Genomic DNA, 27157 nt, shown 5'->3' on the forward strand with positions numbered 1-27157 from the left:
GGAAGGGGTCAGTGGGTGGAAAATTACTAAGAAGAACTTGGTGAGGTACAAGGGGTTGGGGGGATTCTTGCTCAACTGCTTGCTAAACTTGCTAAACTCAGCGACAGTTTTTGTCTGTGATATTTGAAGTAGTACAGTTCTTGTCTAAAAATCTCCTCTCCTGCTAGAGAGGGCAGGCCTTTGTTGGGGCTTTTGGTCAGTGGCCATCAGCATGTCTAGGTTACTGGCTTCTTCAACACCCAGTCCGAGACTTGTGAAGCAATAAGAAACCCTGGGCCTCACCTTCATGTAATCCTTGGTCCTATGGTCCCTAGCCAGTCTGCCTTACTCTCTCCACCTGCAGAGCTATCTTGTGTTTGTTTTGCACATAATGGTTAGGGTTTTAGTTGTACCAGTGGGGGAGTGGGGAGAGTGTCCATGCCTCTTCCTGGAAGTGTAGTCTCTTTATTGGCAGCTTTAAAGGAACAAAAGACTTGGTTACATAAGGATGGTTTCAAAACACTGTCTGCTGTGTATTTCATTCCCAGCACCTCTTGCTCCTATGAGACTGCCCACCCTTGGGGCTGAGGCCTCTATTTCTTCAGAAGGAGAGGGGGATACAGCTGAGGATAAAGAAGTCTGTGTTCAGCTCTAGCTTTCAACACAGAACTTGTGAAAGAACACAGCAGAAACAAGAAAGTATCAGAAATGAAGATCACAAAGTGTTTGGGGTGGTTTTTTTTCTTTTTTTTTTTTTTTTTTTTTTTAATTTCAGAAGCTTCCCTTTAAATATCAAGACTCAGGGACTTGTACTTTCAGAGTTTATAATGTAAGGTATGCAAGATATGCTGTATGGGCAGGTCCACTTCACTGGGCGGCATGAGAATGACTTGTGGGCTTGGAGGAAACGCTGAGAGGGAGGCAAGCACCAGCGAGTATCTCCAAAAGGGCTCTGGCCTGGCCCCCTGGGGGAGAAGCCCAGAGGAGGGAATAGACCCCTGTAGACTATAACCCATAGGGATGAGGCTTGGCTTCTAGCCCACAAGCCTGGGAGTTCCAAGCCAAGACAGGGCATGGGCATTGGGCCGGGACCCTGAAGTGGCTTTCTCCTGCCAAGTCTCCATGGGCCCCGAGGGGCGTGAGTGAGAGCTGGAAAGTTCCCGTGGCCCCTTGGTCCTGTGGTCCTCTGTTGTGGAAATGCAGGACCACCATATTTGTCTGGGTCTGACTGGGCCACAGAGTGGGGCTGTGAGGTGGACAGTCCAAGGTCAAGTCCACACAGAGGAGGCATCTGAGTTTCAGCAGATCGGCAGTGTCCAGCAGAGCCAAGGCCAGGACCAGGTCATCAGGGGAGGGGCTGTTGGGTGCTGGCCATGGTGTGATAACAGGCTTCACCAGCAGAAGCAACAAGGGCAGCTGGCCTCAAGCTGGTGACGTAGGACCCACCCCTTCCTGATACCATGGGGTTTTGTGGGCTCCTCCCCGCAGACGCAGCCTGGGGCAGAGGGAGCATGACTGAGAGGGAAGAAAGGCTGCGCGTTGAGGACTGTGGGTCCTACGCTGACTGAGTGCTTTTCCCCAAGAGCCTAAACTGGTGATTAAAATGCCTCTAATCCACGTATTCATTCAAAGATGTTCAGCTGCAAATGACAGAAAATCAGACTAAATTGATCTAAACAATTAGGGTATTTCTTAGCATACCTGACTTAGAAGTCCAAGGAAGGGCTAGCTTCAGGCAAGATTTGATCTAGCAGTCAAGTCATACAGGCAGGTCCAGCTTCTGCCCCCCATCTCTCAGCCTCTCTTCCTCAGCATCCCATCAGGTCTTGGGGATACCTGCTTAGTTTCTCTCCATGTAGCTTCCATGAAAGGAGGGGGAAACATCTTTTGCAGACGCCCTCAGCAAGCATCTCCTTGCATCTCTGTCTGGAACTAGGCCATCCTTGAACTAGTTGCATGGCCACAAGATGGGCTGTGCTGGCTAGCATAGAGAGGGGAGAGCCCTAGTGAAAATCTGAGTGCCATTTTCTAAGGAAAAAGAAAAAGAGCATGCTTCAAGGCCCAAAACAAGTGGCAAGATTATGATATTTTTCATGCTATCAGTAGAAATAAGGGTTACAAATTTTAAACCTACTACATAAGGTAAATTTAACCAATATCTCTTTGAATGCACTAAAAGAGGGTAATGGATATTTATTACTTATCTTTTTAGTTCTAGCAGCAAATGTTCTATTCTGTCTTCCTCTGTGCCAGCCGTCCTTACGTTGTTATTTGGAAAAGAGCCTTAGGAAATTTGTCTTCAGGCTCAGACTGTGCCACCAAGTGCAGAGGCCTGGCTTTCCTGATATAATATTTAAGCCCTATATTCATCAGTACCTATGTAACGTTACAGTAGCTAATTTGGAAAAATTCTAATCATGCTGTTTACATTGTTGGTGTGTGAATTTTTCAGCTTTGCTTATGACTATCCCTCCTACATGATATCATTTAAATATCAAAATATGTATTAGCAAGATTTTTATAAATCAAATAATTATTGCTAAATCTGTGCCACTACTTGAAACCCACATGAGATTTTTAAACCTCTGTTCATCTTCTTTTAAAATATTTATTTATTTATTTAGTTGCACCGGGTCTTAGTTGCAGCAGGTGGACTCCTTAGTTGTGGCTCGCCGGCTCCTTAGTTGTGGCACGCATGTGGGATCTAGTTCCCCGACCGGGAATCGAACCTGGGCCCCTGCATTGGGAGCATGGAGTTCTATCCACTGCATCACCAGGGAAGTCCCTCAGTTTCATCTTTTAAAGCACTGGTGGTGACCTGCAGCTAAACAGACCATCAGAGCCCAAGAGCCGGCAGGGAGAGGAGCCTGTTCCTGAAGCCACTCTGCCCGGGCTGCATCTCGGCCCCACTGGGCACAGCCCCCTTCCCTGCTTAGCAGAGGCTCACCCTTTCCCTGGAGGCCTGTCGCTCCGCCTGCACGGTCCCGCCGCCGCTGCTGGGCCGGGCTGCTGCCTAGTTCTGTCCGTCCTCCTCGCCTGGCTTGGTCCTCCCACATCTGTCCCCTCTCCTCCAGGGTGGCCCCTCAGGGGCCTGTTTCCCGCTCCAACCCCCCCCCTTGCTGCTCTCACACAGCCCGGTGCTCCTCCCTCCTCCGAGCCCACCGCACACGCCACTCCTGCACCGGCAGCTTCCCACTTACATGCCTACGACGCTGGCATCTCTCTCTTTACTTAGCTCTCCTTCAGGTCTCTCAAACAAACAGTCACAGTCCCCGTCTCAGCTCCCCGGTAACTCAGGCAGGACCTGCGTGTCTAGCTGATCACCAAGTGCGTGGGGTCTGCCTCCTGGTCTCCCCTGCTCCCCACTGCCTCTCATTCCCCCTCCAGGATCTCCACGCTCTAGTCCGTCCACCAGCCGCCTGTGCAGCAGCCAGAAAACCTCTCAGATGGTAGCCTGATGCTTCTTCAGGCTTCAGCCGCTGCCAGACCTCGCAGGCGGAAGTCTGGGCACCCTGCCTCCTCCTCAAGCCCATTTCCTGCTGCTCCCCACTCACTGATTCATTCATGAGCACGTCCTGTGTGCCAGACTGTTCACGGAGCTCGTGCTGAGTGGACAGAAAGCTCTGCCCTTGTGGAGTCTGGGGGGCTCGAGGGCACGAGCTGGACAGCAAACATACTAAATTTGTCATGATGTGGAAGATGATAAACACCGTGGACAACACAGAGTCGGGGAAGGACCCAAAGCACCGGGGAAGGCGGTGTTGGCTAGGGCAGTCAGAGCAGGGCCCACGGAGTAGGCTGCGTCGCGGGAGAGCACAGCTGTTCATTCATTCCTGACGGCCCAAGGTGTCTCACACAGCGCTCAGAAGATGCTGGAGCTGCTGGCACGTAGCGACCAGGACAGAGGAAGCCAGCCTGCTGGCTGTGGCCCCGCTGGGTCACCTGAGGACCCACCGAAAAGACGGGGCTGCCATCACGGTGCCTGTCTGTCCGCAGCCTCCTCCGTGTTTTGCCTCCAGCGCGGAGACTTTGGCCAAACTGAAGGCGGCTGATCCCTGGACTAGCCGTTCTGCCCAGGCCACACATCCGGAGCAGAGACGCGGTGGGCCAGGGCCCATGGGTGCACCTCCTTCCCCACAGCTCCAACTATTGCCTGCTTGGCATTTTCACTTACAACTACTGACAATCGAACAGACGCAAAGTATAGACTTAAAACGTCACCTCTGCACCTTGCCTTTTGCTGAATGTGAAGCGAAGGCCGTTAACATTGAATTTCTCCAGGTCGGCTCTCTTATTTTGTCGCACATGCCAGAGTTCACCATGAAAACGAGCGCTAGGAGTGTGCCCAGTCTTCATCGCTCCAGACACCAGCGGAGCCTTGCGCCGTGCAGAGCAGTTGACGGAAGCTGAGGAAAGGGGCTCGCTTGCGGAGCACAGCACATTTCCTGCAGTGGGTCTCAGCGTCCTGGAGACTCTGGCTGAGTTGGTTTTACAAAGGACTTGGAAGTGGTTTTCATACATTTAAGTGTCCTCATTAACGGCAGAAAATTTTATAGCCGGCAATCTGCCTCCAATTTCCACAGTTTGGGTAAGTTTCAGAACAGTCCCCGTGACGTGTGGTCACATCGCTGTGTGCCCACGCTGATGCTCACTCTAGAGGGTCGAGAGGCTCATGGACCCGGCCCCGCCCACTGCACCTTGGACCCGGGAGGGTAACATCGTCACTGATGGTGGAGCCAGGTTTCTCATGTTGCAGTAGAGAGGAGGTTAGAACGACCCATGTGGTGGATTAGAGTTGGAGACAGCAGTGTGGACTCATGTGTGGCTTCACACAGACACAGATGGCTACACACAGAAACTTTCATAGGTACGGTACACACACACAGGTCAGCGTACACGCACATATCTCCTTGCTCTGTCAGCTGAGAGGGCCTAGAAGCAAGGACACCCCCTAGCACCCAGATCTTGGCTTCTGATACCATCTCCAGTAAGAGCAACCAGGGCTCCTTGAGAAACGGCTGATTCTAGGATTGTGGCAGGAAAAACACAAGATGAGCCTGGAGCATCCTGTAGTGCCAGAGAGTAAGGAAGTGATACACACACACACACACACACACACACACACACGCACACACACACACACACTGAAGAGGTTAAGTCAAAGGGACACAGGAGCCAAGTGAAAGAGCTCCCACTGGCCAAAGCTGGAATAATGTGAATAACAAAATAAATAATGTCATGTTGGATTATAACCCAGAGGATAGAATAAATGTCCATGAGTTCATACGGATATAAATAAGTGACTGAATAAATACATAAATAAGGGAGAAAAGATGAATCCCCCATGTAGAATAATTTATATAGGTATTAATACTTTGCCCTCAAGAAGATGGAGCATAACTCACTCCCCACTCTCTAAGCATAGGGTCTCTTTCCAAAGAGTATTGTATGAAAAGAGGAGAAAAAGGTAACTTTACAGTGGAGAAACTGAACAAACACACCACAGCCAAGTGATCAAGGTCAACATCAAAAGTGATAAATCATATTGCTAGTAAGAACCCTTGTTATTATGATGTGATGAAGCACAATTTACCTCAACAGCCTTCCTCCTCAAAACCCACATCCCCATTCTAATCATGAGAAAAACATCAGACAAACCCCAATTAGGGATATTCTACAAAACCACCTGACCAGCAGTCCTCATTTTTGTCAAGGTCATCAGAAACAAGGAAAGTCTGAGAACCTGTCACAGCCCAGAGGAGCCTAAGGGGACATGACAACTAAATGCAGTGTGGGATCCTGGAACAGAAAGTGGACATTAGGGAAATATTGAGGAAATATGAATAATTTATGGACTTTAGTTAATAATAATGTATCAGTATTGGGTTCATTAACTGTGACTAATGTAGGTTGTTAATAATAGGGAGAACTGGGTGTGGGCTATATTGGCACTCTACTAGCTTCACAATGTATCTCTAAATCTAAAACTATTCAAAAATTAAAATTTCATTTTTTAAAAAAGGAGGTCAACATTCATTTATGATTAAAGCTCAATAAAGTGAGTATAGAGGGAATGTATCTCAACATAATGAAGACCATATATGACAAGCCGACAGCTAACATCATACTGAGTGGTGAAAAGCTGAAAGTCTTTCCTCTATCGTCAGGAACAAGACAAGGATGCCCACTCTCACGACTTTTATTTAACATTATATTGGAAGTCCTAGCCAGAGCAATTAGTCAAGAAAAAGAAATAAAAAGCATCCAAATTGGGAAGGAAGAAGTAAAACTGTCACTATTTGCAGATGCTATGATGTTATATATAGAAAACCCTAAAAACCACACACACACACACGCACACAAACTGTTGGAAGCAATAAATGAATTCAGTAAAGTTGCAAGATACAAAATCAATATTAAAAAATCTGTTGTTTCTATACACTAATAACACACTATCAGAATGAGAAATTAAGAAAAAAATCCCATTTACAATTGCATCAAAAATAATAAAATACCTAGGAATAAATTTAACCAAGGAAGTGAAAGACCTGTCAGTGAAAACCATAAGACGACGAAAGAAACTGAAGAAGGCACAAATAAATGGAAAGATATTCCATGCTCATAGATTGGAAGAATTTGTATTGCTAAAATGTCCATACCACACAAAGCATTCTACAGATTCAGTGCAATCTTTATCAAAATTCCAATGGTATTTTTCACAGAAATAAACAATCCTAAAATTTGTATGGAACCACAAAAGACCCCAAATAGCCAAAGCAACCCTGAAAAACAAGAATGACGCTAGAGGCATCATGCACCCTGATTTCAAACTATCTTACAAACCTAGAGTAATTAAAACAGTATGGTACTGGCATAAAAACAGACATATAGATCAATGAAACAGAATAGAGATCCCAGAAATAAACCCATATATATATATGGTCAATTAATCTATGATAATGGAGCCAAGAATATGCAGTGGGGAGAGGATGACAGTCTCTTCAATAAATGGTGTTGGGAAAACTGTACAGCTGCATGCATAAGGATGAAACTGGACCACTATTTTACACCATATACAAAAATTAACTAAAAGTGGATTAAGACTTGAATGTCAGACCTGAAACCATAAAACTCCTAGAATAAAACACAGGTGGTAAGCTCCCTGACATCAGTCTTGGCAATGATTTTTTAGATCTGACACCAAAAGCAAAAGCAACAAAAGCAAAAATAAACAAGTGGGACTACTTCAAGCTAAAAAGCTTCTGTACAGTAAAGGAACCATTAACAAAATGAAAAGACAACCTACCAAATGGGAGAAAATATTTGCAGATCATATACGTGATAAGGGGTTAATATTCAAAATATATAGATAACTTATAGAACTTTATAGTAAACAAACAATTCAATTTTTAAAATGCACAAAGGATCTGAATAGACATTTTTCCAAAGAAGACATATGGATGGCCAACAGACACATGAAAAGATGCTCAACATCACTAATCATTAGGGAAATGCAAATCAAAACCACAATGAGATATCACCTCACACCTGCTATGATGGCTATTATCACAAAGACAAGAAACAACAAATGTTGGTAAGGATGTGGAGAAAAGGGAACACTCATACATCTTTTAGTGGGAATGCAGATTGATGCAGCCACTATGGAAAACAGTATGGAGGTTCCTCAAAAAAAATTTTTTTTAATTTAATTTTATTTATTTTTGGCTGTGTTGGGTCTTCATTGCACACAGGCTTTCTCTAGTTGCAGTGAGCGGGGGCTACTCTTCGTGGCGGTGTGCAGGCTTCTCATTGCAGTGGCTTCTCTTGTTGTGGAGCACAGGCTTTAGGCGCGCAGGCTCAGTAGTTGTGGTGCACAGGATTAGTTGCTCCGTGGCATGTGGGATCTTCTCGGACCAGGGATTGAACCCATGTCCCCTGCATTGGCAGGCGGATTCTTATCCACTGTGCCACCAGGGAAGTCACCCTCAAAAAATTAAAAATAGAACTACCATATGGTCAAGCAACTCCACTGGGTATTTAGCCAAAGAAAAATTTTAAATTAATTTGAAAAGATATCTGCACCCCCGTGTTCGTTGCAGCATTATTTACAATAGTCAAGACAAGGAAACAACATAAAGGTCCATCGATGGATGAATGGGTAAAGAAAATGTGGCATATATGTACAGTATAATGTTATTCAGTTATTAAAAGAATGAAATCTTGCCATTTGTAACACATGGACGGACCTTGAGGGCATTATGCTAAGTGAAACAGATTGGACAGAAAAGGATAAATACCATATGATCTCACTTATATGTGGAATCTTAAAAAACAAAACAAGAAAGACAAAACAAAAGAAAAAAACGAACTGATGCATATAGAGAACAGACTGGTGGTTGACTGAGGTGATGAGTGGGAGGTGGGCGAAATGAGAGAAAGGGGTCAAAATGTACAAATTTCTAGTTATAAAGTGCGTAAGCCATGGGGCTGTCAGGTACAGCATGGTGACTATAGTTAATACTGTACTGCATGTGTGCAAGTTGCTAAGAGAGTGGATCTTGAAAGTTCGCATCACAAGAAAAAATGCCTGCAACTGTGTGTGGTGATGAGTATTAAATGGACTTTTTGTGGTGATCATTTTGCAGTATATACAAATATTGAATATGTTGTATACCTGAAACTAATATGTTATGTCAGTGACACCAAAATTTTTAAAAGGAGGGGAAGGGGAGCCAGGATCACCGAGGGGGGCAGACAGCATGCTGTGTTGGGCGAACTGCAGGGAGCTTGGGTTGGCTGGAGCTGGCGTGTCTGTGGGGCAGTGGTGAGAGATGGAGTTGGCAGTGGTGGTCAAGATCAAATCGTAGGGGCACGAACTCTGCCTCTGGGATAGTGGAAAACCACTGAGATATTTGAAGCCAAGGAGTGAAAAGGTTGGTTTAGTGTTTCTGCAAGCTTACCCTAGTGGTAACGCTGTTCCCAGCCTGGGCGACTCTACTCTGAGGGGTGCTCTTTGGTTCCCCCTCCCAGTCAGAATGACAGCACCCTGTTATCGTCCTGCATGGGCACAGTTTGTAGTGACGCGACTTCTCTCTCTCTTTGTTCTCGATAAACTGCAGTGTAAGCCCCTCAGGGAAGGACCCATGTCTGTCCTGTTTTATTTATTCTTTGCCTCTCCCCGCTAGGATGGAAGCCCCGGGGAGCAGGAACTCTGCCTGCCGTGTCCACCACTTGTTTTCCCAGCTCCTAGCAGAATATCTGGAATAAACAGTAGTTAACAGAGGGAACGATAGAGCTGCTTCACTCGTGGTTGGGAGAGTGTTGTTAGAACCCATGTAAGATGTGACCAGGACACGGGCAGCGGAAAAGAGGCAGAGAATGTGGAAGGGAAGACGTCCAGGAGGTAAAGCAGGTCTGGGCTGTGCGGGGAGGGGGCCGGGGGAGGGGTGCAGGGAGTGGACAAGAGCATCTAGAGCATCCAGAGACACATGTGTTGGAGTTGGGAAACCAGCTGGAATGGAGGCACCATCTGTTAGCTGGTTCATTCATTCATTCATTCACTCATTCACTCATCTTCGGGGGCAGGTGGCCCATGGCTGTGTAGATACATAACACATTTACATTGTGATGAGGGCCAAGGAGAAAATACACAGGGAAATGGGAATAGAGAGGGATGGGGGGTGCTGCTTTGGCTTAGATGTTCCAGGAAGGCTTCACTGAGTAGGTGACATTTGAGCTGTGGCTTCAAAGCTGAGAAGGAGCTGGGCCTGCTAAGGTCTGGAAGAAAGACCATCTAGTCAAAGGCTCCAAGTCAGGATCAGTTCCGGAGGATACGGCACCCTGTGCAATGGCTAAAAGGGTTCCATAGCCGACTAAGTCTGAGGTATGCTGCAGGCCAAGCTCTTTTCAGGGCTTAACTTCACAGCATAGTTGAACGATTACCTGGTAGGGAATTTGCACATCGTGAGTTGCAGTCCCGACTCTGCCTCTTTCTGGCCTGAATCCACCTTTTGCTGCTGCAAAGCTCACCTGTCTCTGTCCACGCCAGCAGCGTCCACGCTGCGACTGACGTCAACCCTCCCTCCTCTGGCACTGTTGCATGGACTTCAGTTTACTGTTTGGTCAGTTAACGTTCTCCCCGGATGGTAACCTTTCTCACAACACCACCCCTCTCACTTTGTCTTTGTCATTACACACAGAAAAATACCTTCTGTGATCACTTCCCACCCCTTAAGTGAAGGCTGTGCTCAGAAACTTGATTTCAAAGAGTACAGCATAGAAAGGGGGAAATGAAAAAGTAAATTTTCAATGGAGAACTTAGCGAACACCACCTGAGATCCGGGTCGACATCAGCAGTGATAGGTCATGTCGACAGCAGGTGCCGTTGACGTGGTGGGCCACTTTATCTCTGGGGTCTCCTCCCCAAACCCGTAACCCCGGTCTAACCATGAGAAAAACCAAGCAAATCCCACCTGAGGGATATTCTGCCTGGCCAGCACTCCTCAACACAAGGTCATAAAAAACAAAATCTGGGGAACTGCCACAGCCAAGAGGAGCCTAAGGAAACATGATGACTGAGTATGATGTGGTGTCCTGGATGGGGTCTTGGAGCAGAAAAAGGACATGAGGTGAAAACTGGTGAAATCCAAATAAAGTATAGAGTTTAGTTAATAATAGTGTATTGATGTTGGTTTCTTAGTTGTGTGAAAGATACCCTAGAAATGTAAGATGCTAGCAATATGGGTAATTGGGTGAGGGGCATATGGGGACTCCCTATACTATCTTCTTAACTTTTCTGTAAAACTGTTCTAAAATAAAAAGCTTATTTTAATTTAAAAAAAAAAAACATTTAATGGGCTTCCCTGGTGGCGCAGTGGTTGAGAGTCCGCCTGCCGATGCAGGGGACGCGGGTTCGTGCCCCGGTCCGGGAAGATCCCACGTGCCGCGGAGTGGCTGGGCCCGTGAGCCGTGGCCGCTGCGCCTGCGCGTCCGGGGCCTGTGCTCCGCAACGGGAGAGGCCACAACAGTGAGAGAGGCCCGCGTACCGCAAAAACAAACAAACAAACAAAAAACATTTAACATAATAGAAGATTCCATAGATGTTTTGGGGCCTCTCCATCAAAATATTCTGGTTCCATTTTTATCAGCTGATTTATTTTAATAACTGTTTATCTCTAGACATATTTGGGACACTTCATAAAAGCAATTCTGATTGAAAGTAATTTATTTTTTCTTATTCGGTGATTGTATGTTCCTCTAGTCTCCAATCAGTGTGCACAACATTTTTATCGGGCTTGTTTTAGGATGGCTTACGGGAACTACTGTTCCTCTTCTTTCCCTGCAACTTGACAGTGAAAGACAGTGTTCGGGAGTTCCTTCACGGCCTAGTGGTTAGGATTCTGGTTTTCAGTGCTGTGGTTCAGGTTCAATCCCTGGTTGGGGAACTGAGATCCCACAAGCTGCACAACGTGGCCAAAAAACCACAAAAAAACCAAAACCATATACAGAAAGAAAGAAAGAGAGCGAGAAAAAGAAAGAAAAGAAGGAAAGGGAGAGAGGAAAGGAAGGAAGGAAGGAAGGGTTCATGGTTGAGCCGCTCTGCTGTAGTCAGATGCCAAAGCACTCATTCATGCCTTGGCAAGTCACCATGAGCAGAATGGCCACTGTGGGATAATAGAAAAGAAGATGCCATTTGAGATTAGTGGGAGTGCCTGGGAATTGGGCTAATGTCTTCAGCAACGGTGGAGAAAAAAAAGAGCTAAGAGCTAAAACCTTCAAGTGCCTTCTTAGGATGCATTCTTCCATATGGTCGAAGGATAAAGTATACATTTTAATTTTCCTTAAAATGTTCAAAATGAGACTTCCCTGGTGGTCCAGTGGTTAAGAATCTGCCTTCCAATGCAGGTGACGCAGGTTTCATCCCTTGTCGGGGAACTGAGATCCCACATGCTGTGGGGCAACTAAGCCCACGTGCCACAACTACTGAGCCCACACACTCTGGAGCCTGCGCACCACAACTAGAGAAGAGCCCGTGCGCTGCAAGGAAAAGACCCCACAGGACTTCCCTGGTGGTGCAGTGGTTAAGAGTCCGCCTGCCAATGCAGGGGACACAGGTTCGAGCCCTGGTCCAGGAAGATCCCACATGTCCCGGAGCAACTAAGTCCATGCACCACAACTACTGAGCCTGCGGGCCCTCATGCCACAACTACTGAGCCCACACACTGCAACTACTGAAGCCCACGTGCCTAGAGCCTGTGCTCCGCAACGAGAAGCTACCACAATGAGAAGCCCACACGCACAACGAAGAGTAGACCTTGCTCGCCGCAACTAGAGAAAGCCTGTGTGCAGCAATGAAGACCCGACGCAGCCAAAAAAAAAAAAAAGGCCCCACATGCTGCAACAAAACATCCTGCGTGCCGCGACTAAGACCCGACACAGCCAAATAAATAAATAATTTTTTTTTTACATGTTCAAATTGTAGAACATATCTAACAAAGTGTGATATATAGGTTAGATATTTAGTGAAGCTTCTGTTATTTTATTATTTGTTATATTGTAAAACATAAAAAGTGGCATTTAATTATTAAAAAGCTTCCTTCATATTCTTCTGAAGATAATCGATTGAAACTTAGCATTTCTGCTTTCTCAGGACAAGTGAGAAACTTATTTATCCCTCTCTCCATTGGTGAAGGAACTTTCATTAAAACTGATGCTTTATGTGCTGTGGGAAGGAAATGATTTCAGGAATCATGCCAGACGACCCTGACACCACGCTGTGCTTACCAAGAGCTTCTAGCTGGGCACGTTAGTTACAGTCTGGTCTGATCCTGATTTGACACACTGTTGGATAGAGAACACATTCTGTTTTATACAGCCATAGATGCTGACGTTACTCAAAGTGGGTAAATTTTATAGATGTTCTTTTATTAGTTTGAGAAAAGTCCTTTCTTTTCCTAGTTGAGTTGTTTTAATATGAATGAGTGTTGGATTTTGTCGAATGCTTTTAATATTCTGTGGTGGTGATGATGTGCTTTTGGTCCTTTATTCTACTAATCTGATGTATTATATTAATTATTTTTGGATTTTAAACCAACCTTGTACTTCTGAGATAAATCCCACTTGGTCATGGTGCATAACCCTTTTTACATGTTGCTAGATTCAGTTTGCTAATATTTATTGAGGATCTTTGTGTCTATTTATGGAGGATGTTCTATTTGGTGTCCGGCTTTAGCATCAGGATAACACCTCATAGAATGAGTTGGCAGTCTCCTCACTCTGCCATTCTGGAAGTACCTTTCATTGCTGAATTTTTTGAGAGTTCTTTATATGTTTTGAATCCAACATGATTTGCAAAAAAAAATTTGATGGAGTCCAGTGTTTCACTGTTTTCTTTTATGGACCATGCTGATGATGTGTATCTAGCAACTCTTTATCTAACCCAAGATTACAAAGATTTTCTCTTAAGTTTCCTTCTAAAAGCTTTAGAGTTTTACATTTTACATTTATGATCTGTAAATTATATCAGCTTCTTGATAGTTATGAAAAATCCTGCTGGTATTTTGATTGGGACTTTATTAAATTTATAGATCAATTTGGGAGTCATTGGCATATTAAGGTTGAATATTCTAACCCATGAACATGGTATATCTTTCCATTTATTTAGGGCTTTTGAAATTTCTTTCATCAGAATTCTGTAGCTTTCAACATACAGATTGATACCTAAATATTTTGGGGTGCTATTATAAATGGCACTGTTCATTTAATTTCAATGTCCAATTATTCATTGGTACTATGTAGACATAGAATCGATTTTTGTATATTGACTTTATGTTGATACTTTGGTCAACTCATTTATTAGTTCTGGAAAGCTTTTTTGTAGTTTCCATGGGTTCTTCCACATATGAAATCACATCTTTAGTGAATAAGGGTCATTCTACTTCTTCCTTTGTACTGTACGCTTTTCATTATTTTTTCCTTCCTTATTGTGCTGGCTAGGACCTCCTATATTATGTTGAATAGAAGTGTTGGGAGTAGACATCCTTGCCTGCTCCTGATTTTGAGGAGAATACACTGAGTTTTCCACCATCAGGGTGATGTTAGCTTTAGGTTTTGTCACAGGCTCTGCTTCTCATGTTAAAGGAGTCCCTTCTGTTCCTAGTTTGCTGAGAGTAGTTTTTGTCATGAATGGATATTTAATTTTGTCAGATGCTTTTTCTGCATCTATCAAGATGATCATGTGACTTTTCTTCTCTAATCTATTAATATGCTGAATGACATTGATAGATTTTCAAATGTTGAACCAGCCAAGGCTGGGGTTTGGGGGATTAACCCCACTTCGTCATGACGGATTGTCCTATTGTTGGATTTGATTTGCTAATATTTTGTTTAGGATCTTTGGTGTGTATATTCATGCAGGATCTGTAGTTTTCTTTTCTTGAAATGTCATGTCTGGTTTTGTTATTAGGATATTATTGACCTCATAAAATGAGTTAGGAAGTATTTCATCCTCTTTTTTTTTCTGGTAGGGATCGTGTAGAACTGGTACAATCAGCAAGCACTAAGACCAAGGCCGGTGCCAAGTGCCAAGAGCAATAGCCTTGGTTAGAGGGAGAGACCCAAATACTCAGCTTAAAATACCTTTTTAAAGGAAAGTACAGTGTACAGATTTCACAGAAATCTACATTAGCATGTTATGTAGGAATTTTAAAGGTAACTAAGTTCATAATTCAGGCTGCTGATGAAAGAATTACTGTATATAATTATGATAAGGGTCACACAGGCTAAAGTCAAAAAGAATTGTTCTCATATTTGCTGATAATATCTAGTGGTATACCCACCAAAATTATGTTTCAGTATTAGTTGTATTAAGTATCAATACACTTATGCATAGTACATTGGCATTAGTTATTTTGTTAATGTTTAATAAAATGTGACACATTTGAAATACCGTTAAATAGTACAGATTAATTTAAGAGAAGATATTTCAACTAAAGCAATTTCCCTCTTATTATTCACAGAATATCCAAGGCATCTCCAAGCACCCAATTCAAATAACTAAACCTCAAAATTTTCAAGGTAACACATTTCTTTCTACTTTGCAGAAGTCTTGGGTAACATTTTCTAAAAGCCTAGAGATGTTGTAATAGTTTTTCTGCGTAACTAACTGCTTTTCTTTCCTGAAGTTCTCCTCTGTATTTGCATGAGCAGGATTTAAATACACATTGAAAAATAAAACACAGCTGAAGTGATATGGTACCTCCCCTTTAGCACTTTAGAAGTTAAGGTAGATGATAATTATACAAGGGAAGTAGCTCCCCTCCTACTATCTCTCCCCCACCAACTTCCCAACAAAGAAAAAACAAACAGACATACAATAGAACTGGCTTTTATTAAAGCCTGAAAATTATTGGAAATGTTTATGAAAGAAGAGTGCAGTAACACTCTTCTTTCTCTTAAGCTATTCCACTGTACTGCTGATGGTTACATTTCTAAAAAAGAAAAAGGTCAAATCCGAGCAAAGTAGGGCTCTGTGGCGCATTCCCAGTAAACTCCTGCCCCCTTTGCTTTGGGAACTGCTGCTTCCTGGAGGTCAGTGCCAAACAATGAAGTGCGATGAGCAGTCCTTTTCCGGTACGCGGGCCTCTCACTGCTGTGGCCTCTCCCGTTGCGGAGCACAGGCTCCGGACGCGCAGGCTCAATGACCACGGCTCACGGGCCCAGCCGCTCCGCGGCACGTGGGATCTTCCCGGACCGGGGCACGAACCCGCGTCCCCTGCATCGGCAGGCGGACTCTCAACCACTGCGCCACCAGGGGGAAGCCCGAGCAGTCCTTTTTAAAGTACACATAATCGTGCGTGAACACAACTCACGGGCGGTGAGCAACAACTTCGCCTCACCCAGCCCTGTAAAATACACTCAGGGGGGAATCTTAGAATCTGTGCCTCCGCACAGGAGATCTTCTCAGCGGCGAGGCCAGAGGGTCTCTAGGTGGCTCTTACTGCAATGTTTGACCTTTTCTTCATTAAGAATTCTACACAGAACAGGAGATTTTTTTTTTTTTTTTTTTTTTTTTTTTTTTTTCTTTTGTGGTACACGGGCCTCTCACCGTTGTGGCCTCTCCCGTTGCGGAGCACAGGCTCCGGATGCGCAGGCTCAGTGGCCATGGCTCACGGGCCCAGTTGCTCCGCGGCATGTGGGATCCTCCCAGACCGGGGCACGAACCCGTGTCCCCTGCATTGGCAGGCGGACTCTCAACCACTGCGCCACCAGGGAAGGCCCAAGAACAGGAGATTTTAACAGCAGAAAATCTAGTTTACTTTCAGTAGTCTTATGATGTTTTAAAATTACATTAAAAATATTAAGAAAAATCAGAAATCTAGACTCTTCTGACTTTAGAATGATGTTAAAATAACTTTGTATGAGGAATAGCTGTGAATCAGCTCCTGACCAAATTCACCAAGTGCTCTTGAAATAATGATTCAGGTAAAGACGAACTCCTTACCATCTCCCCGAGGACCCTGTTTGTTTCATCCGAAGGCCACACCTTCCTAGCAGCAGGTATGTGCGGGCCGTGGTAGAGACACCATGTCATTGGATCCCATGTTATGCGTTTCATACAGTTCAAATATTTAGAAATTGAATAATCCAAAGGTGCTTACAGAACTCATTCTTTAAAATAAGTCCTGGCAAATATTTATATGAAGCAAAGACTTCTTACGCACAGTAAGTGAGAGCAGCTCTGCTTCCTGGGCCCCTTCGCTTCCCCCTGACTAGAGCCCACATTCCTCCGCCTGGCCCCGCTCAGTCTGCCCCCCTTTCTCCTCTCCGTCCCCGTCCCCACCACCCGCGGCTCTTTGCCTTGCTCGCTCGCTGCAGTCCTGCTGGTCCCTCTGCTGGCCCCCAGCAACCAGCCCGCTCCACCCCGGGCCCTGCGTGGAACCCCTCCCCAGGTGTGGCCCCGCCCCCTCCTCCACGTCATGCCTCTGCGGGAAGGTCACTTTCTTGATGACACTTTACAGCAGCTCCCTACACACACTGACTCCGGAAGCTCCTTCTCTTGATCGATCGTTTCCATTTCATTTCGCACCTTCTAACACGCCGAGTAATTCAAATTGCCTCCCTCCCCTCAAGTATAAGTTCGACGCAGGAAGGGATCGTTGCGTGTTTTGTTCACTAGCATATCCTAAGCACACAGCCTGGTGCACAGCAGGCCTTTTAAAATTCTGATGTTCCAATGCACTGGTGAATGAATACAGCCCACCCTGGAGGCATGGCCAGTCTCGCAGAAGAGGCCTCAGGACTTTTAGACCCAGGGATGGCCAATAGACCCGAGGCCTAAGGACCCTGGCATGTGAGAGGTGGGCACATTGACCTTGAGTCCTCAGTGGGGAGGGAAGAATGAGGGTCCCCGGGGGTGGGTAGCAACAATGAGGGTCATTGTTCCTGGAGTCTGAATTAACGCAGAGCTCTATCTAACAGACTTTTCACAGATTGAATTGCGCATTCTTGCACACTTATCTGGGGATCCAGAACTTTTGAAGTTATTCCAGGAATCTGAAAGAGATGATGTATTTTCCACCCTGACTTCACAGTGGTAAGATATATGAGCTCATAATAGTATCAGATCCGCAGGAATGCTGACACGATTTTAAAAGCCTGAAGTTGTTCCAAACCTATTTTCATAAGAAAGAAATTATACTTTTCTCTAGTAGTTAATCTCTTTGAAAAGAGGAGTAGGTAATGAGGATGCCAAGCGTTTCCTCATTATGAAAGAAATGGTCACTCTTCACCTCTATAAAGGAAGTCCATTGCGAAAGAATATAATAGAAATATTGAAAAATCAAAGGTGAAAGTCACGCACACCCTACAGATGAGTGTCACTCAGAGAAGACAGAGCCCAGTGCCTGAAGGCAACCTGGGTGGCAATCCTATCTTCAGCCCCACTGAAGCCCTCCTCTGCTGTCTGGGTACAAAACAAGTCTACGCTTAAGGCTATTCTTTCTCACTGCCGGCTCATCAACTTTCATTTTGCCTACTTAGGCTTTCGGTTTGAAGCCTGGAACTCCCCCCATCTAAGGCCACGAATGCCTTTCTTCGGGGGGCAGCCGGTCCCGAGGTCCAAAGCCAGCAAGAGCAGGCTCAGATCCTGCCTGGCCCCTCCCTGCCCACCCCCCAGCTCAGCAGCTCTCAGCTTGGGCTGACGCGGCCCCAGGTCCCCGGTGCTTTCACCCCGCCCGCCGCTCCCAGGGAGCCGCTCCCAGCTGCTCCCGGGGCTCCTCCCTTCTCCTTGGTGCGCGCACCGTTTATTCTTCTTAAAACTGAGATACAGTTCACAGACCATAAAATTCAGCCTTTCAAAGGGTGCGATTCAGTGGGTTTTAGTACATTCACAAGGTTTTGCAACCATCATCACTGTCTAATTCCAGAACATTTCCATTACCCTAAAGAGAAACCCCACACCCAGTGGCTATCATTCCCCAGCCTTCCCTCCCGCCTGGAAACTACTAATCTATTTTGTCTCTATACAATTGTCTATTCTGGACATTTCACATTAATGGGATCATATAGCATATGGCCTTTTGTGACTGTCTTCTTTCACTGAACATAATGTTTTCAAGGTTCATCCATGCTGTAGCATGTATCAATACTTCATTCCTTTTCATGGCCAAATAATATTCCATTATATGGACTAATGTGTTCTGTATATTTCAGTATAAACAAAAAAATAATATTCCATTTATTTATCCATTCATCAGTTAATGGATATTTGGGTTGTTTCCACCTTTTGGCTGTTATGAATAATACCACTGTGAACATTCATGTACAAGTCTTTGTGGGGAAATACGGTTTCATTTCTCTTGGTTAGATACCTAGGAGAAGAATTTCTGGGTCATATGGTGATTCTATGTTTAACTTTTTAAAATTGTGGTAAAATAATATAACATAAAATTTACCAACTTTTTAAAATTGTGGTAAAATAACATAACATAAAATTTACCCTCTTAACCATTTTTAAATGTACAATTCATGTCACAATAGTGGCAACTATATTTAATTTTTTGAGGAATTGCCGAAACGGTTTCCAAAATAACTACACCATTTTACACCCCACAGCAGTGTATAGGTTGCCAATTTCTCCACCTTCTCGCCAATACTTTTTCTCCTCTGTCTCTTTGATTCTCGCCGTCCCAGTGGGTGTGAAGTGGTAGCTTTGTTGTTTGATTTGCACTTCCCCGATGACTGCCAATGTTGAGCATCTTTTCTTATTCTCGATCTTCGCCTCTTTCCCTCCTCTACACCTTTACACAAGTGCACCTGGGTGTTTTGCTCACCCCAGCTTTCTCTGCCTACTTCCTCCCAGAAGATGGTCTCTCTTCTGTTTCAGTTCCTGTCCAGTTAGGATATAAGATAACATAGAATTTTTAAGGCGTGTGATAGATTTAATAATACCCCTGCCCTCTCTCCCGAGGTGTGGAAAGTCTTAGAAGATTGTTTCTACCTAGGCAGGAAAAGTATTTTGCTTATTTGTTTTACATTTGAGCTTTGTTGCCATCTTAGTGCTTTGGTGGAAGGGTGCTATGGATGTTCTCCTTGAGAGTGTGAAAGAGTCTGTCTGTGATTCAGGGTGAGTGCTTGTGCGTAGATCACTAAGCATGCTTTCCGTTCAATGGGCCCAAAGCTACTCTGGCTGGTGCCGACCGAGTGTTACAGAAAAATATTTTTGTCAAAGTATCAGGCAAAGGATGCAACTAAAGCAGTGCCAAGAGGGAAGTGTACAGCACTGATGCTTGCATCAGAAATGAGGAAAGATCTCAGATAAATCATCAAACTTCCTGTCTCAAGAAACCTGAAAAAGATGATTAAGAAGGAAGAAGGAAGGAAATAGTAAAGATAAGAGCAGAAACCTATGAAATTGAAAAGAGAAAGCAATAGCAAAAATCAATGAAACAGAAGTTGAGTCTTCAAAAAAATCAATAAAATTAATAAACTCTAGCAAGACTGAAAAAAATAAAAATAGAGAAGACACAAAGCACCAATATCAGGAATAGAACAGAGGATATTAGGACAGATCCTGCAGACATCAAAAGGATAATAAGGGAACACTATGAACAACTTTATGCTCAAAAATTCAACAATTTAGAAGAAATGCATCAATTTCTTGAAAACCACAAAGTATCAGAACCCAACTATGATGAAATAGATAACCTGAATAATCCTGTAAACGTTAAAGAAATTGAATTTTTAGTTTAAAATCTCCTGAGAAGGAAATCTGCAGGGCCAGATGCCTTCCATGGAGTATTTTACCAAACATTTAAAGAATTAACACCAGTTGTATACAACCTCTTCCAGAAAATAGAGAAGGAAGGAACACTTCCCAATCATACGGTGAAGCCAGTGTTACCCTGATACCAAAACCAGACAAAGACTATAAACAAAATAAAACAAAACACAGTCCCATGCAGACCAATATTACTCCCAAATTTAGATGTGAAAACCCTCAGCAAAATATTAGCAAACCAAATCCAACAAACAACATCTTAAAATGTTGTATGGTGTATAATTATACACCATGTCCAAGTAGGATTTATTCCAGGTACGCAAGGCTGGTTTAACACTCAAAAATCAGTGTAGTCCACCATGTAGTCAAGCTAAAGAATAAAAATAATATGATTTTATCAATTGACCTAGACAAAGCATTTGACAAAATCCAATGCCCATTCATGATAAAAATTCTCAGGAATTTAGAAATAAAGGGGAGCAACCCCAACTTGATAAAGAACATCTACAAAAAACCTACAGCTAACAGCATATTTAATGGTAAAAGGCTAAATTCTTTCCCCCTAAGATCAGTAACAACTTATTAATATTGAATATTGAAGTTCTGGCCACTAAATGAGGCAAGGAAAAGAAATAAATGGTATATAAATTGGAAAGGAAGAAATAACATTGTCTCTATTTATAGATGATATGATTGTCTATATAGAAAGTCTCAAAGTATGTATAAGAAAAAAACATTTTTTAACTCCTAGAACTAATGAGTGAGTTCAGCAAGGTTGCAAGGCACAGCATCAATACACAAAAGCAAATTGCATTTCTATAAACTAACAACAAACATGCAGAAATGGAAATAAAAAATGCAATACCATTTACATTCACTCCAAAGATAATGGAATACTTAAGTATTCAGTTAACAAAATATGTATAGGATCGTGTGTCTAAAACTACAAAATGCTGATGGAAGAAATCAAAGAAGATCTGATAAATGGAGTGACATACTGTGTTCGTGGAATGGAAGGCACAACATAGTAAATATGTCTCTTCTCCCTAAATTGATCCATAAGTTTAATGCAGTCCCTATTAAAACCCAAGCAAATTTTGTAGACATAGACAAGCTCATTCTAAAATTTAAATGAAAAGGCACAAGCCCTAGAATACCTAAAACAATCTTGACAAAGAAGAAAGGGGGAGGAATCACACCTGATATTAAGACTTCGTACACAGTAATTGGGGACTTCGCTGGCAGTGCAGTGGTTAAGACTTCGCCTTCCAATGCAGTGGGTGCAGGTTTGATCCCTGGTTGGGGAGCTAAGATCCCACATGCCTCAGGGCCAAAAATCCAAAACATAAAACAGAAGCAATACTGCAACAAATTCAATAAAGATTTTTTAAATGGTCCACATCAAGAAAATCTTTAGAAAAAAATACAGAGTAATCAAGAGACTGTGGTGTTGGCAGAGGAACAGACACATAGACCAATGGAACAGAAAAGAGAACCAGAAATAGATCCACACAAACACGCACAGCTGATTGTCGGGAAGCGTATAAAGTCCCAGAAAATAATTCTCTTCAGATCCATGTTAAGCTGATCACTCACATAGCCAGCTTGGGAAGTTCATTTCTGCGTTGGATGTTGTTTATGTCTTTCCTGCATTTTTTTTATCTTGTGGTGGTTTTGGGGAGAACTTCAAAAGTAAGAAACTTTTAGTATTTGCATGGTGGTCGCTTCTAATTTCCTACCAGCAGTAGTAACCCAACACTTGTGACTTATACTATAATTAGTTGCTTTGGAAATGATTTTTATGTTCCAAACAGAGGACTAGAATAGCACATGGTGAAACAGCAGCAAATGCACTCTTAAAAATGTTTGTTTCATGTAAATGCCTTATTGTTTGAAACACAAAAAGCAAAAAGGCAATTTGATGTACTCTGAAATATTTAGTAACATTTTCAAAGAATAACAATTTTCTTAAAAAAAAAACCTTTGAGAATATGTAGATCATGTATAAAAATGGAGACTTGGAAGAGGTCTTGGAGATCATCTGTAAAGCTATGATGTGACTGATGAAAGTCTGACCCAGAGAGCGGGGCCCTGCCCACGGGTGCACGTCTGAGCCGGGTCAGAGCTGCCTCCTCCAGCTCCGGTGTTTTCACCTGAGCTCGGAAGACACAACCATTCTGCATGGAGGTGGCTTCCTTCACAGTAATCACCACCCATGTGCCTGATTAGGTGGTTTCCTAAAAGTTCTACAAGGCAAATAAAAAAGCATTTCTTATCGGTTGTATGTTCAACTCAACATTTTCAGACTGAAACTTAAAAAATAATTTTTCACTGCAGAATATATCAGTTCTTCTTCTGCTTAAGGCTCTTCTTGAGTGCTTTTCTGAGATAGTCTCTCGTAAGGCAGGTGTGGTAGATAGTCTTGTGGGCCTCTCTCCTTCTCTGGGGGAAGATGGTGCTTCCCTACCTGTTAGATGTCAGACTTGGGCCTGTGACTTGTCCTGGCTAATAAAACGTAAGCAAAAGTGACAAGGGTCATGCCTAAGCTGGGCCTTTAAGCAGCTGCACACAGTTCCTCTTGATCTCTTTTGTCTCTATTTTGGCAAAATTGACAGAGACTGCATCATCATCCTGCATTACAAATGGTGGACCAGACTGTGATGGAAAGGTGGTGAAGAAGAGAAATAAAGTATTCTTGCTGTAGGCAGTAAGGTTTCAGAGTGACTTGTTATGGCAGTATCACTTGACCTATCATAGCATCTACAGGACTGGGTGCCAGGACTAAGAGCCTGCTGTAATGAATCCTAAAACGCGTGGCACTGGCTTTGGGGCCAGGTGGCAGGCAGTGAGATGTTTATTGGAGGCTGGAGGATGGCACTTGGTAAATGGTATAACATTTGGCAAAACTGTCACCTGTGATAACTTGTGAAGCAAATAGTACCCTAATGAGCTGAGGTTTGGGGGCAGAGTGGGCCAGCAGAATGCTAGAACATATGCTTTGGTTGCTGTTTTCTGCATGTGACAAGGTACCATAAGAAACACACTCAGAAGAGAACTGGCCAGTGTACAAGTAGGAATGAAAAGAAATCAGAAGATTCCAGAAAATTGGAGTTCTACGTATTTGAATATAGAAATGATTCTCATCTCCAACCAGTAAAAAATGAATCTGAAAAGGGCTTTGAACAACAAAGGCCAGTTAAAACACTGCCTTTAACAAATGAAAGGGGCTTCCCTGGTGGCGCAGTGGCTGAGAATCCGCCTGCCGATGCAGGAGACACGGGTTCGTGCCCTGGTCCGGGAAGATCCCACATGCCGCGGAGCAACTAAGCCCGTGAGCCATGGCCGCTAGGCCTGCGTGTCCGGAGCCTGTGCTCCGCAACGGGAGAGACCACAACAGTGAGAGGCCCGCATACCGCAAAAAAAAAAAAAAAAAACAAATGAAAGGTATGGCTTTGATGTCTACTGTTAACATCTCTGAAAGAAGGTGGCACCCATAAATCCTTACAGTTAGACAATGCAGCGCTGAAAAAAGAGACTAATGCTAGCTTTCCCCCAAATTCCTGATAAGCTGCAGGTACCTGCGGTGAAGTCTAGAGAGAGGATGCATCTCTAAGCGAATTGTGGGAATGTCTGTTGGCACACGGAGCTGACTGAAGTAAAATAGGACTTACTGTGTTTCTGAGCACTGTGCTTCCCAAAGAACCTCCAGTCTGGGCTAAAGGAGACTGTGATTGCAAACCTGGGGCCCCACGTATTCTACAGCCAAGAAGCAGTCCGGGAAATATGCTCATTCCCCCAAGGAAAGAAAATCCTTCAGTGCCCTCTTACATGTAGCCAAGAAAGATAGTGGAAAAAGAAGTCCCAGGAGTGGAGCAAATGGCCATGGTGAGCAAGGGACTGAGCAAGGGCCCTTTTTGAGAAGGGCCCCTTCAGCGCCTACCCAGTGAGAATTCAGAGTTGCTGTGGACCAATGACGCCCATGTGTCTCCCACTCCTTCCCCTTTCCACATGGGAGTGTTTGTTGTGGGCATCCTGTCCCTGCCCCACCGTTGCAGAGCACATGTGTGGAGTGAAAGGTAGACTTGACTTTTTAGTTCCTTGGCCTCCAGATCAAGAGGAGCCCCATCAAGACCTGATAATAAAGATGATCACAAAATCCTGATGCCCTATCAGATGGAACTTGGATTTGTCACTCTTGTCAAGGGGGAGGAAAGCCAGTATGTGTGATCAGCAGAGCGGAGTGTGGTGGAATGTATTATTATTCAAGCATATTTGCTATCCCTTCCTAGAGGAAGAGTGTACTTCCTTGCCCATTGACTCAGGCTTGGCCATGTGACTTGCTACCAATGACATGTGAACAGAAATGACAGTTGTCACCAATGGGTAGAAATTTTAAGAGCCAACACATGGTTATCCATATCTTCTTCTTCCTCTGCCATGACAAGGATCATTGTTACAGATGTTGGCTAGACTCTGCTCCTGAATCACAGAATGCAGATGACATGGAGCAGAACCTCAGCTGACCTGTGTTGGACATGTTGCATGAACAAGAAATAAGCCCTCGTTTTTGTAAGCCTCTGAGCATAGCCTAGCCTGTCCTTACTGTGCAGCAAAGGTGCAGCCATTTGTGTTGTCAGTATTTGGGTATGTCTCTCTTAAAAATGAGCTTAAATACCACGTCCTATCTGCTTCCTCGCTGAGTTGTACAAGGCTTCAGTAGTCTCTGGGTTAGCAGGTTAGGGTTGCAGAGATTTGTGTGAGTGCTCTGGGTACTCTAGGCTGACTTTTGGTGACCACCTGAGAGGGTCTCTGCCTGGAAGGCCAAGAACAGCCTTGGAGGGGAGCTCTTTGGGGTTGCCACTAACAGTGATGAAAAGTCTCCTTGGGACCTTGTGGTTTAGGGCCCTGGGTCACACTGCCACATGATAGTGAAACCAAGTTCATAGGCCACATGCCCTTGAAAGTTAGCACGACCTCCCCTACACCTTCCTCCCGATGCACTGTACTGGATTATATGTCCTGAAACATAGCTATTTTAGTTTTCTAAATTTGTAATGGATGAGAAAATTAAAGGATGAATTTCGAGTTAAGATATAAAAAATCATAAGAGACTATTGCTCTAACCCTAACAATCAAACCAAGATAAATAAACTACAAAATTAGGTTTCCTAAACTTACCAGAAGTCTGAGGATACAGCTGAGTTACAGAGCTCCAGAAAGTGATGAGCCCTTCACAGAAAAGAAGAAACCCCTGGCTTCTCTCATCCCTGGTGGAGTGTGGCAGGAGGAGGAGGAATCTGCCATAGAGGGGACAAGAAGGGACCATCTAAATCCTACTTGCACATGGGCTAGTGTGACAGAATTCTAAAGAGAACCTTGAAAGCCACCCGAGGGAAGAAGACATTATAGACAAAGAACAACACAAAACACAGCTGACTTTTTACAGAAACGGCAGAGACCAGAAGACGATGGAACACCCTTACCATGCTGAAAGAAACATTCAATCTAGATTTCTATATCCAGAAAATTATCTCTCAAAAATTAAGGCAAAATAAAGACAATTTAAGATTTACAAAATCTGGAAGAATGTGTCGTAGTAGACCTGCTCTACTAGAAGTGCTAATAGAAGTTCTTCAGGCTCAAGAGAAATGATACCTTATGAAACTCTGGATCTTTAGGAAGGAATAAAGAGCACCAGAATGGGTCAATACCAGGATAAATATAAAAAACATTTTAATCTTTATTTTACATAGTTTATTATATATATATTTTATATAGTTCTATGTATAGTTTATATATAGTTTGAATTCTTGAAAAGACTAAGATTTTTTAAAAGTTTGTAACACAGATCTATAATATAAGGCATTAAAAAGTACAAAGGGTAGGAAAGGGAGTGAATGGAATTATACTATTTTCAGGTTCTTACACTGTGAAGTATTACAATATTATTTAAAGGTAGACTATGATGACTTAAAGATGCATACTGTAATTTCTAGGGCAGCCTCTAAAACAATACTAAAAGAAGTATAGCTTAAAAAAATCAATGGAGGTAGGGGCTTCCCTGGTGGCGCAGTGGACTCCAAGCTCCCAGTGCAGGGGTCCCGGGTTCCATCCCTGCTCAGGGAACTAGATCTCACATGCATGCCACAACTAAGAGTTCATATGCCGCAACTAAGGATCCCACTTGCCACAACTAAGGAGCACACATGCTGCACCTAAGGACCCTGCCTCTTGCAACTAAGACCTGGTGCAACCAAATAAATAAAATAAATTTTAAAATAAAGTACATTTTAAAAAAACATCAATGGAGGCAATAAAATGGGTTATTAAAGAATATGCGATTCACCCAAAAGAATTCAATGAAAGAGAGACAGAACAAAATGCAAATGGGGTAAATGAAAATCAGATACCAAGATGGGATGCTAACACTGCAAAACAAAGAGTGTGACCAGAAATAAAGAAAAACATTTCATAATGATGAAAGACAGATTCATCAAGAAGACACAACAGTCCTAAATTTGAAGGTATCTAATAAGAGAACTTCACAATACTTGAAGCAAAAATTGACAGAACTAAAGAGAGAAATAGAATTTACATTTCATTCATTCATCCACTGAAAAAGTCTTACTGCATTTCCCAGAAGGGAAATTTATTTTCAAATGAGGGGGTTTTTTAATATAAATTTATTTATTTTATTTATTTATTTTTGGCTGCATTGGGTCTTCATTGCTGCACACGGGCTTTCTCTAGTTGCTGTGAGTGGGGGTTACTCCGCTGCGGTGCGTGGTCTTCTCATTGCAGTGGCCTCTCTTGTTGCAGAGCACAGGCTCTAGGCACACAGGCTTCAGTAGTTGTGGCGTGTGGGCTTAGTTGCTCCGCAGCATGTGGGATCTTCCCAGA

The 27157-nt window shown here is 43.6% G+C and overlaps 1 protein-coding gene across 1 annotated transcript in view; it reads left to right on the top strand.

The window, feature by feature from the left end:
• Positions 1-27157, top strand: part of POLN (DNA polymerase nu) — a 157573-nt gene that overhangs the window by 81434 nt on the left and 48982 nt on the right. The window contains exons 15-17 of the mRNA XM_059065997.2: positions 14997-15054; positions 16462-16536; positions 17458-17572. Coding sequence (XP_058921980.1) covers positions 14997-15054; positions 16462-16536; positions 17458-17572 — 248 coding nt within the window. The remainder of the gene's footprint in view (positions 1-14996; positions 15055-16461; positions 16537-17457; positions 17573-27157) is intronic.

Source organism: Kogia breviceps, chromosome 6 (genome assembly GCF_026419965.1).
Source record: "Kogia breviceps isolate mKogBre1 chromosome 6, mKogBre1 haplotype 1, whole genome shotgun sequence".
Taxonomy (NCBI): Eukaryota; Metazoa; Chordata; class Mammalia; order Artiodactyla; family Physeteridae; genus Kogia; species Kogia breviceps.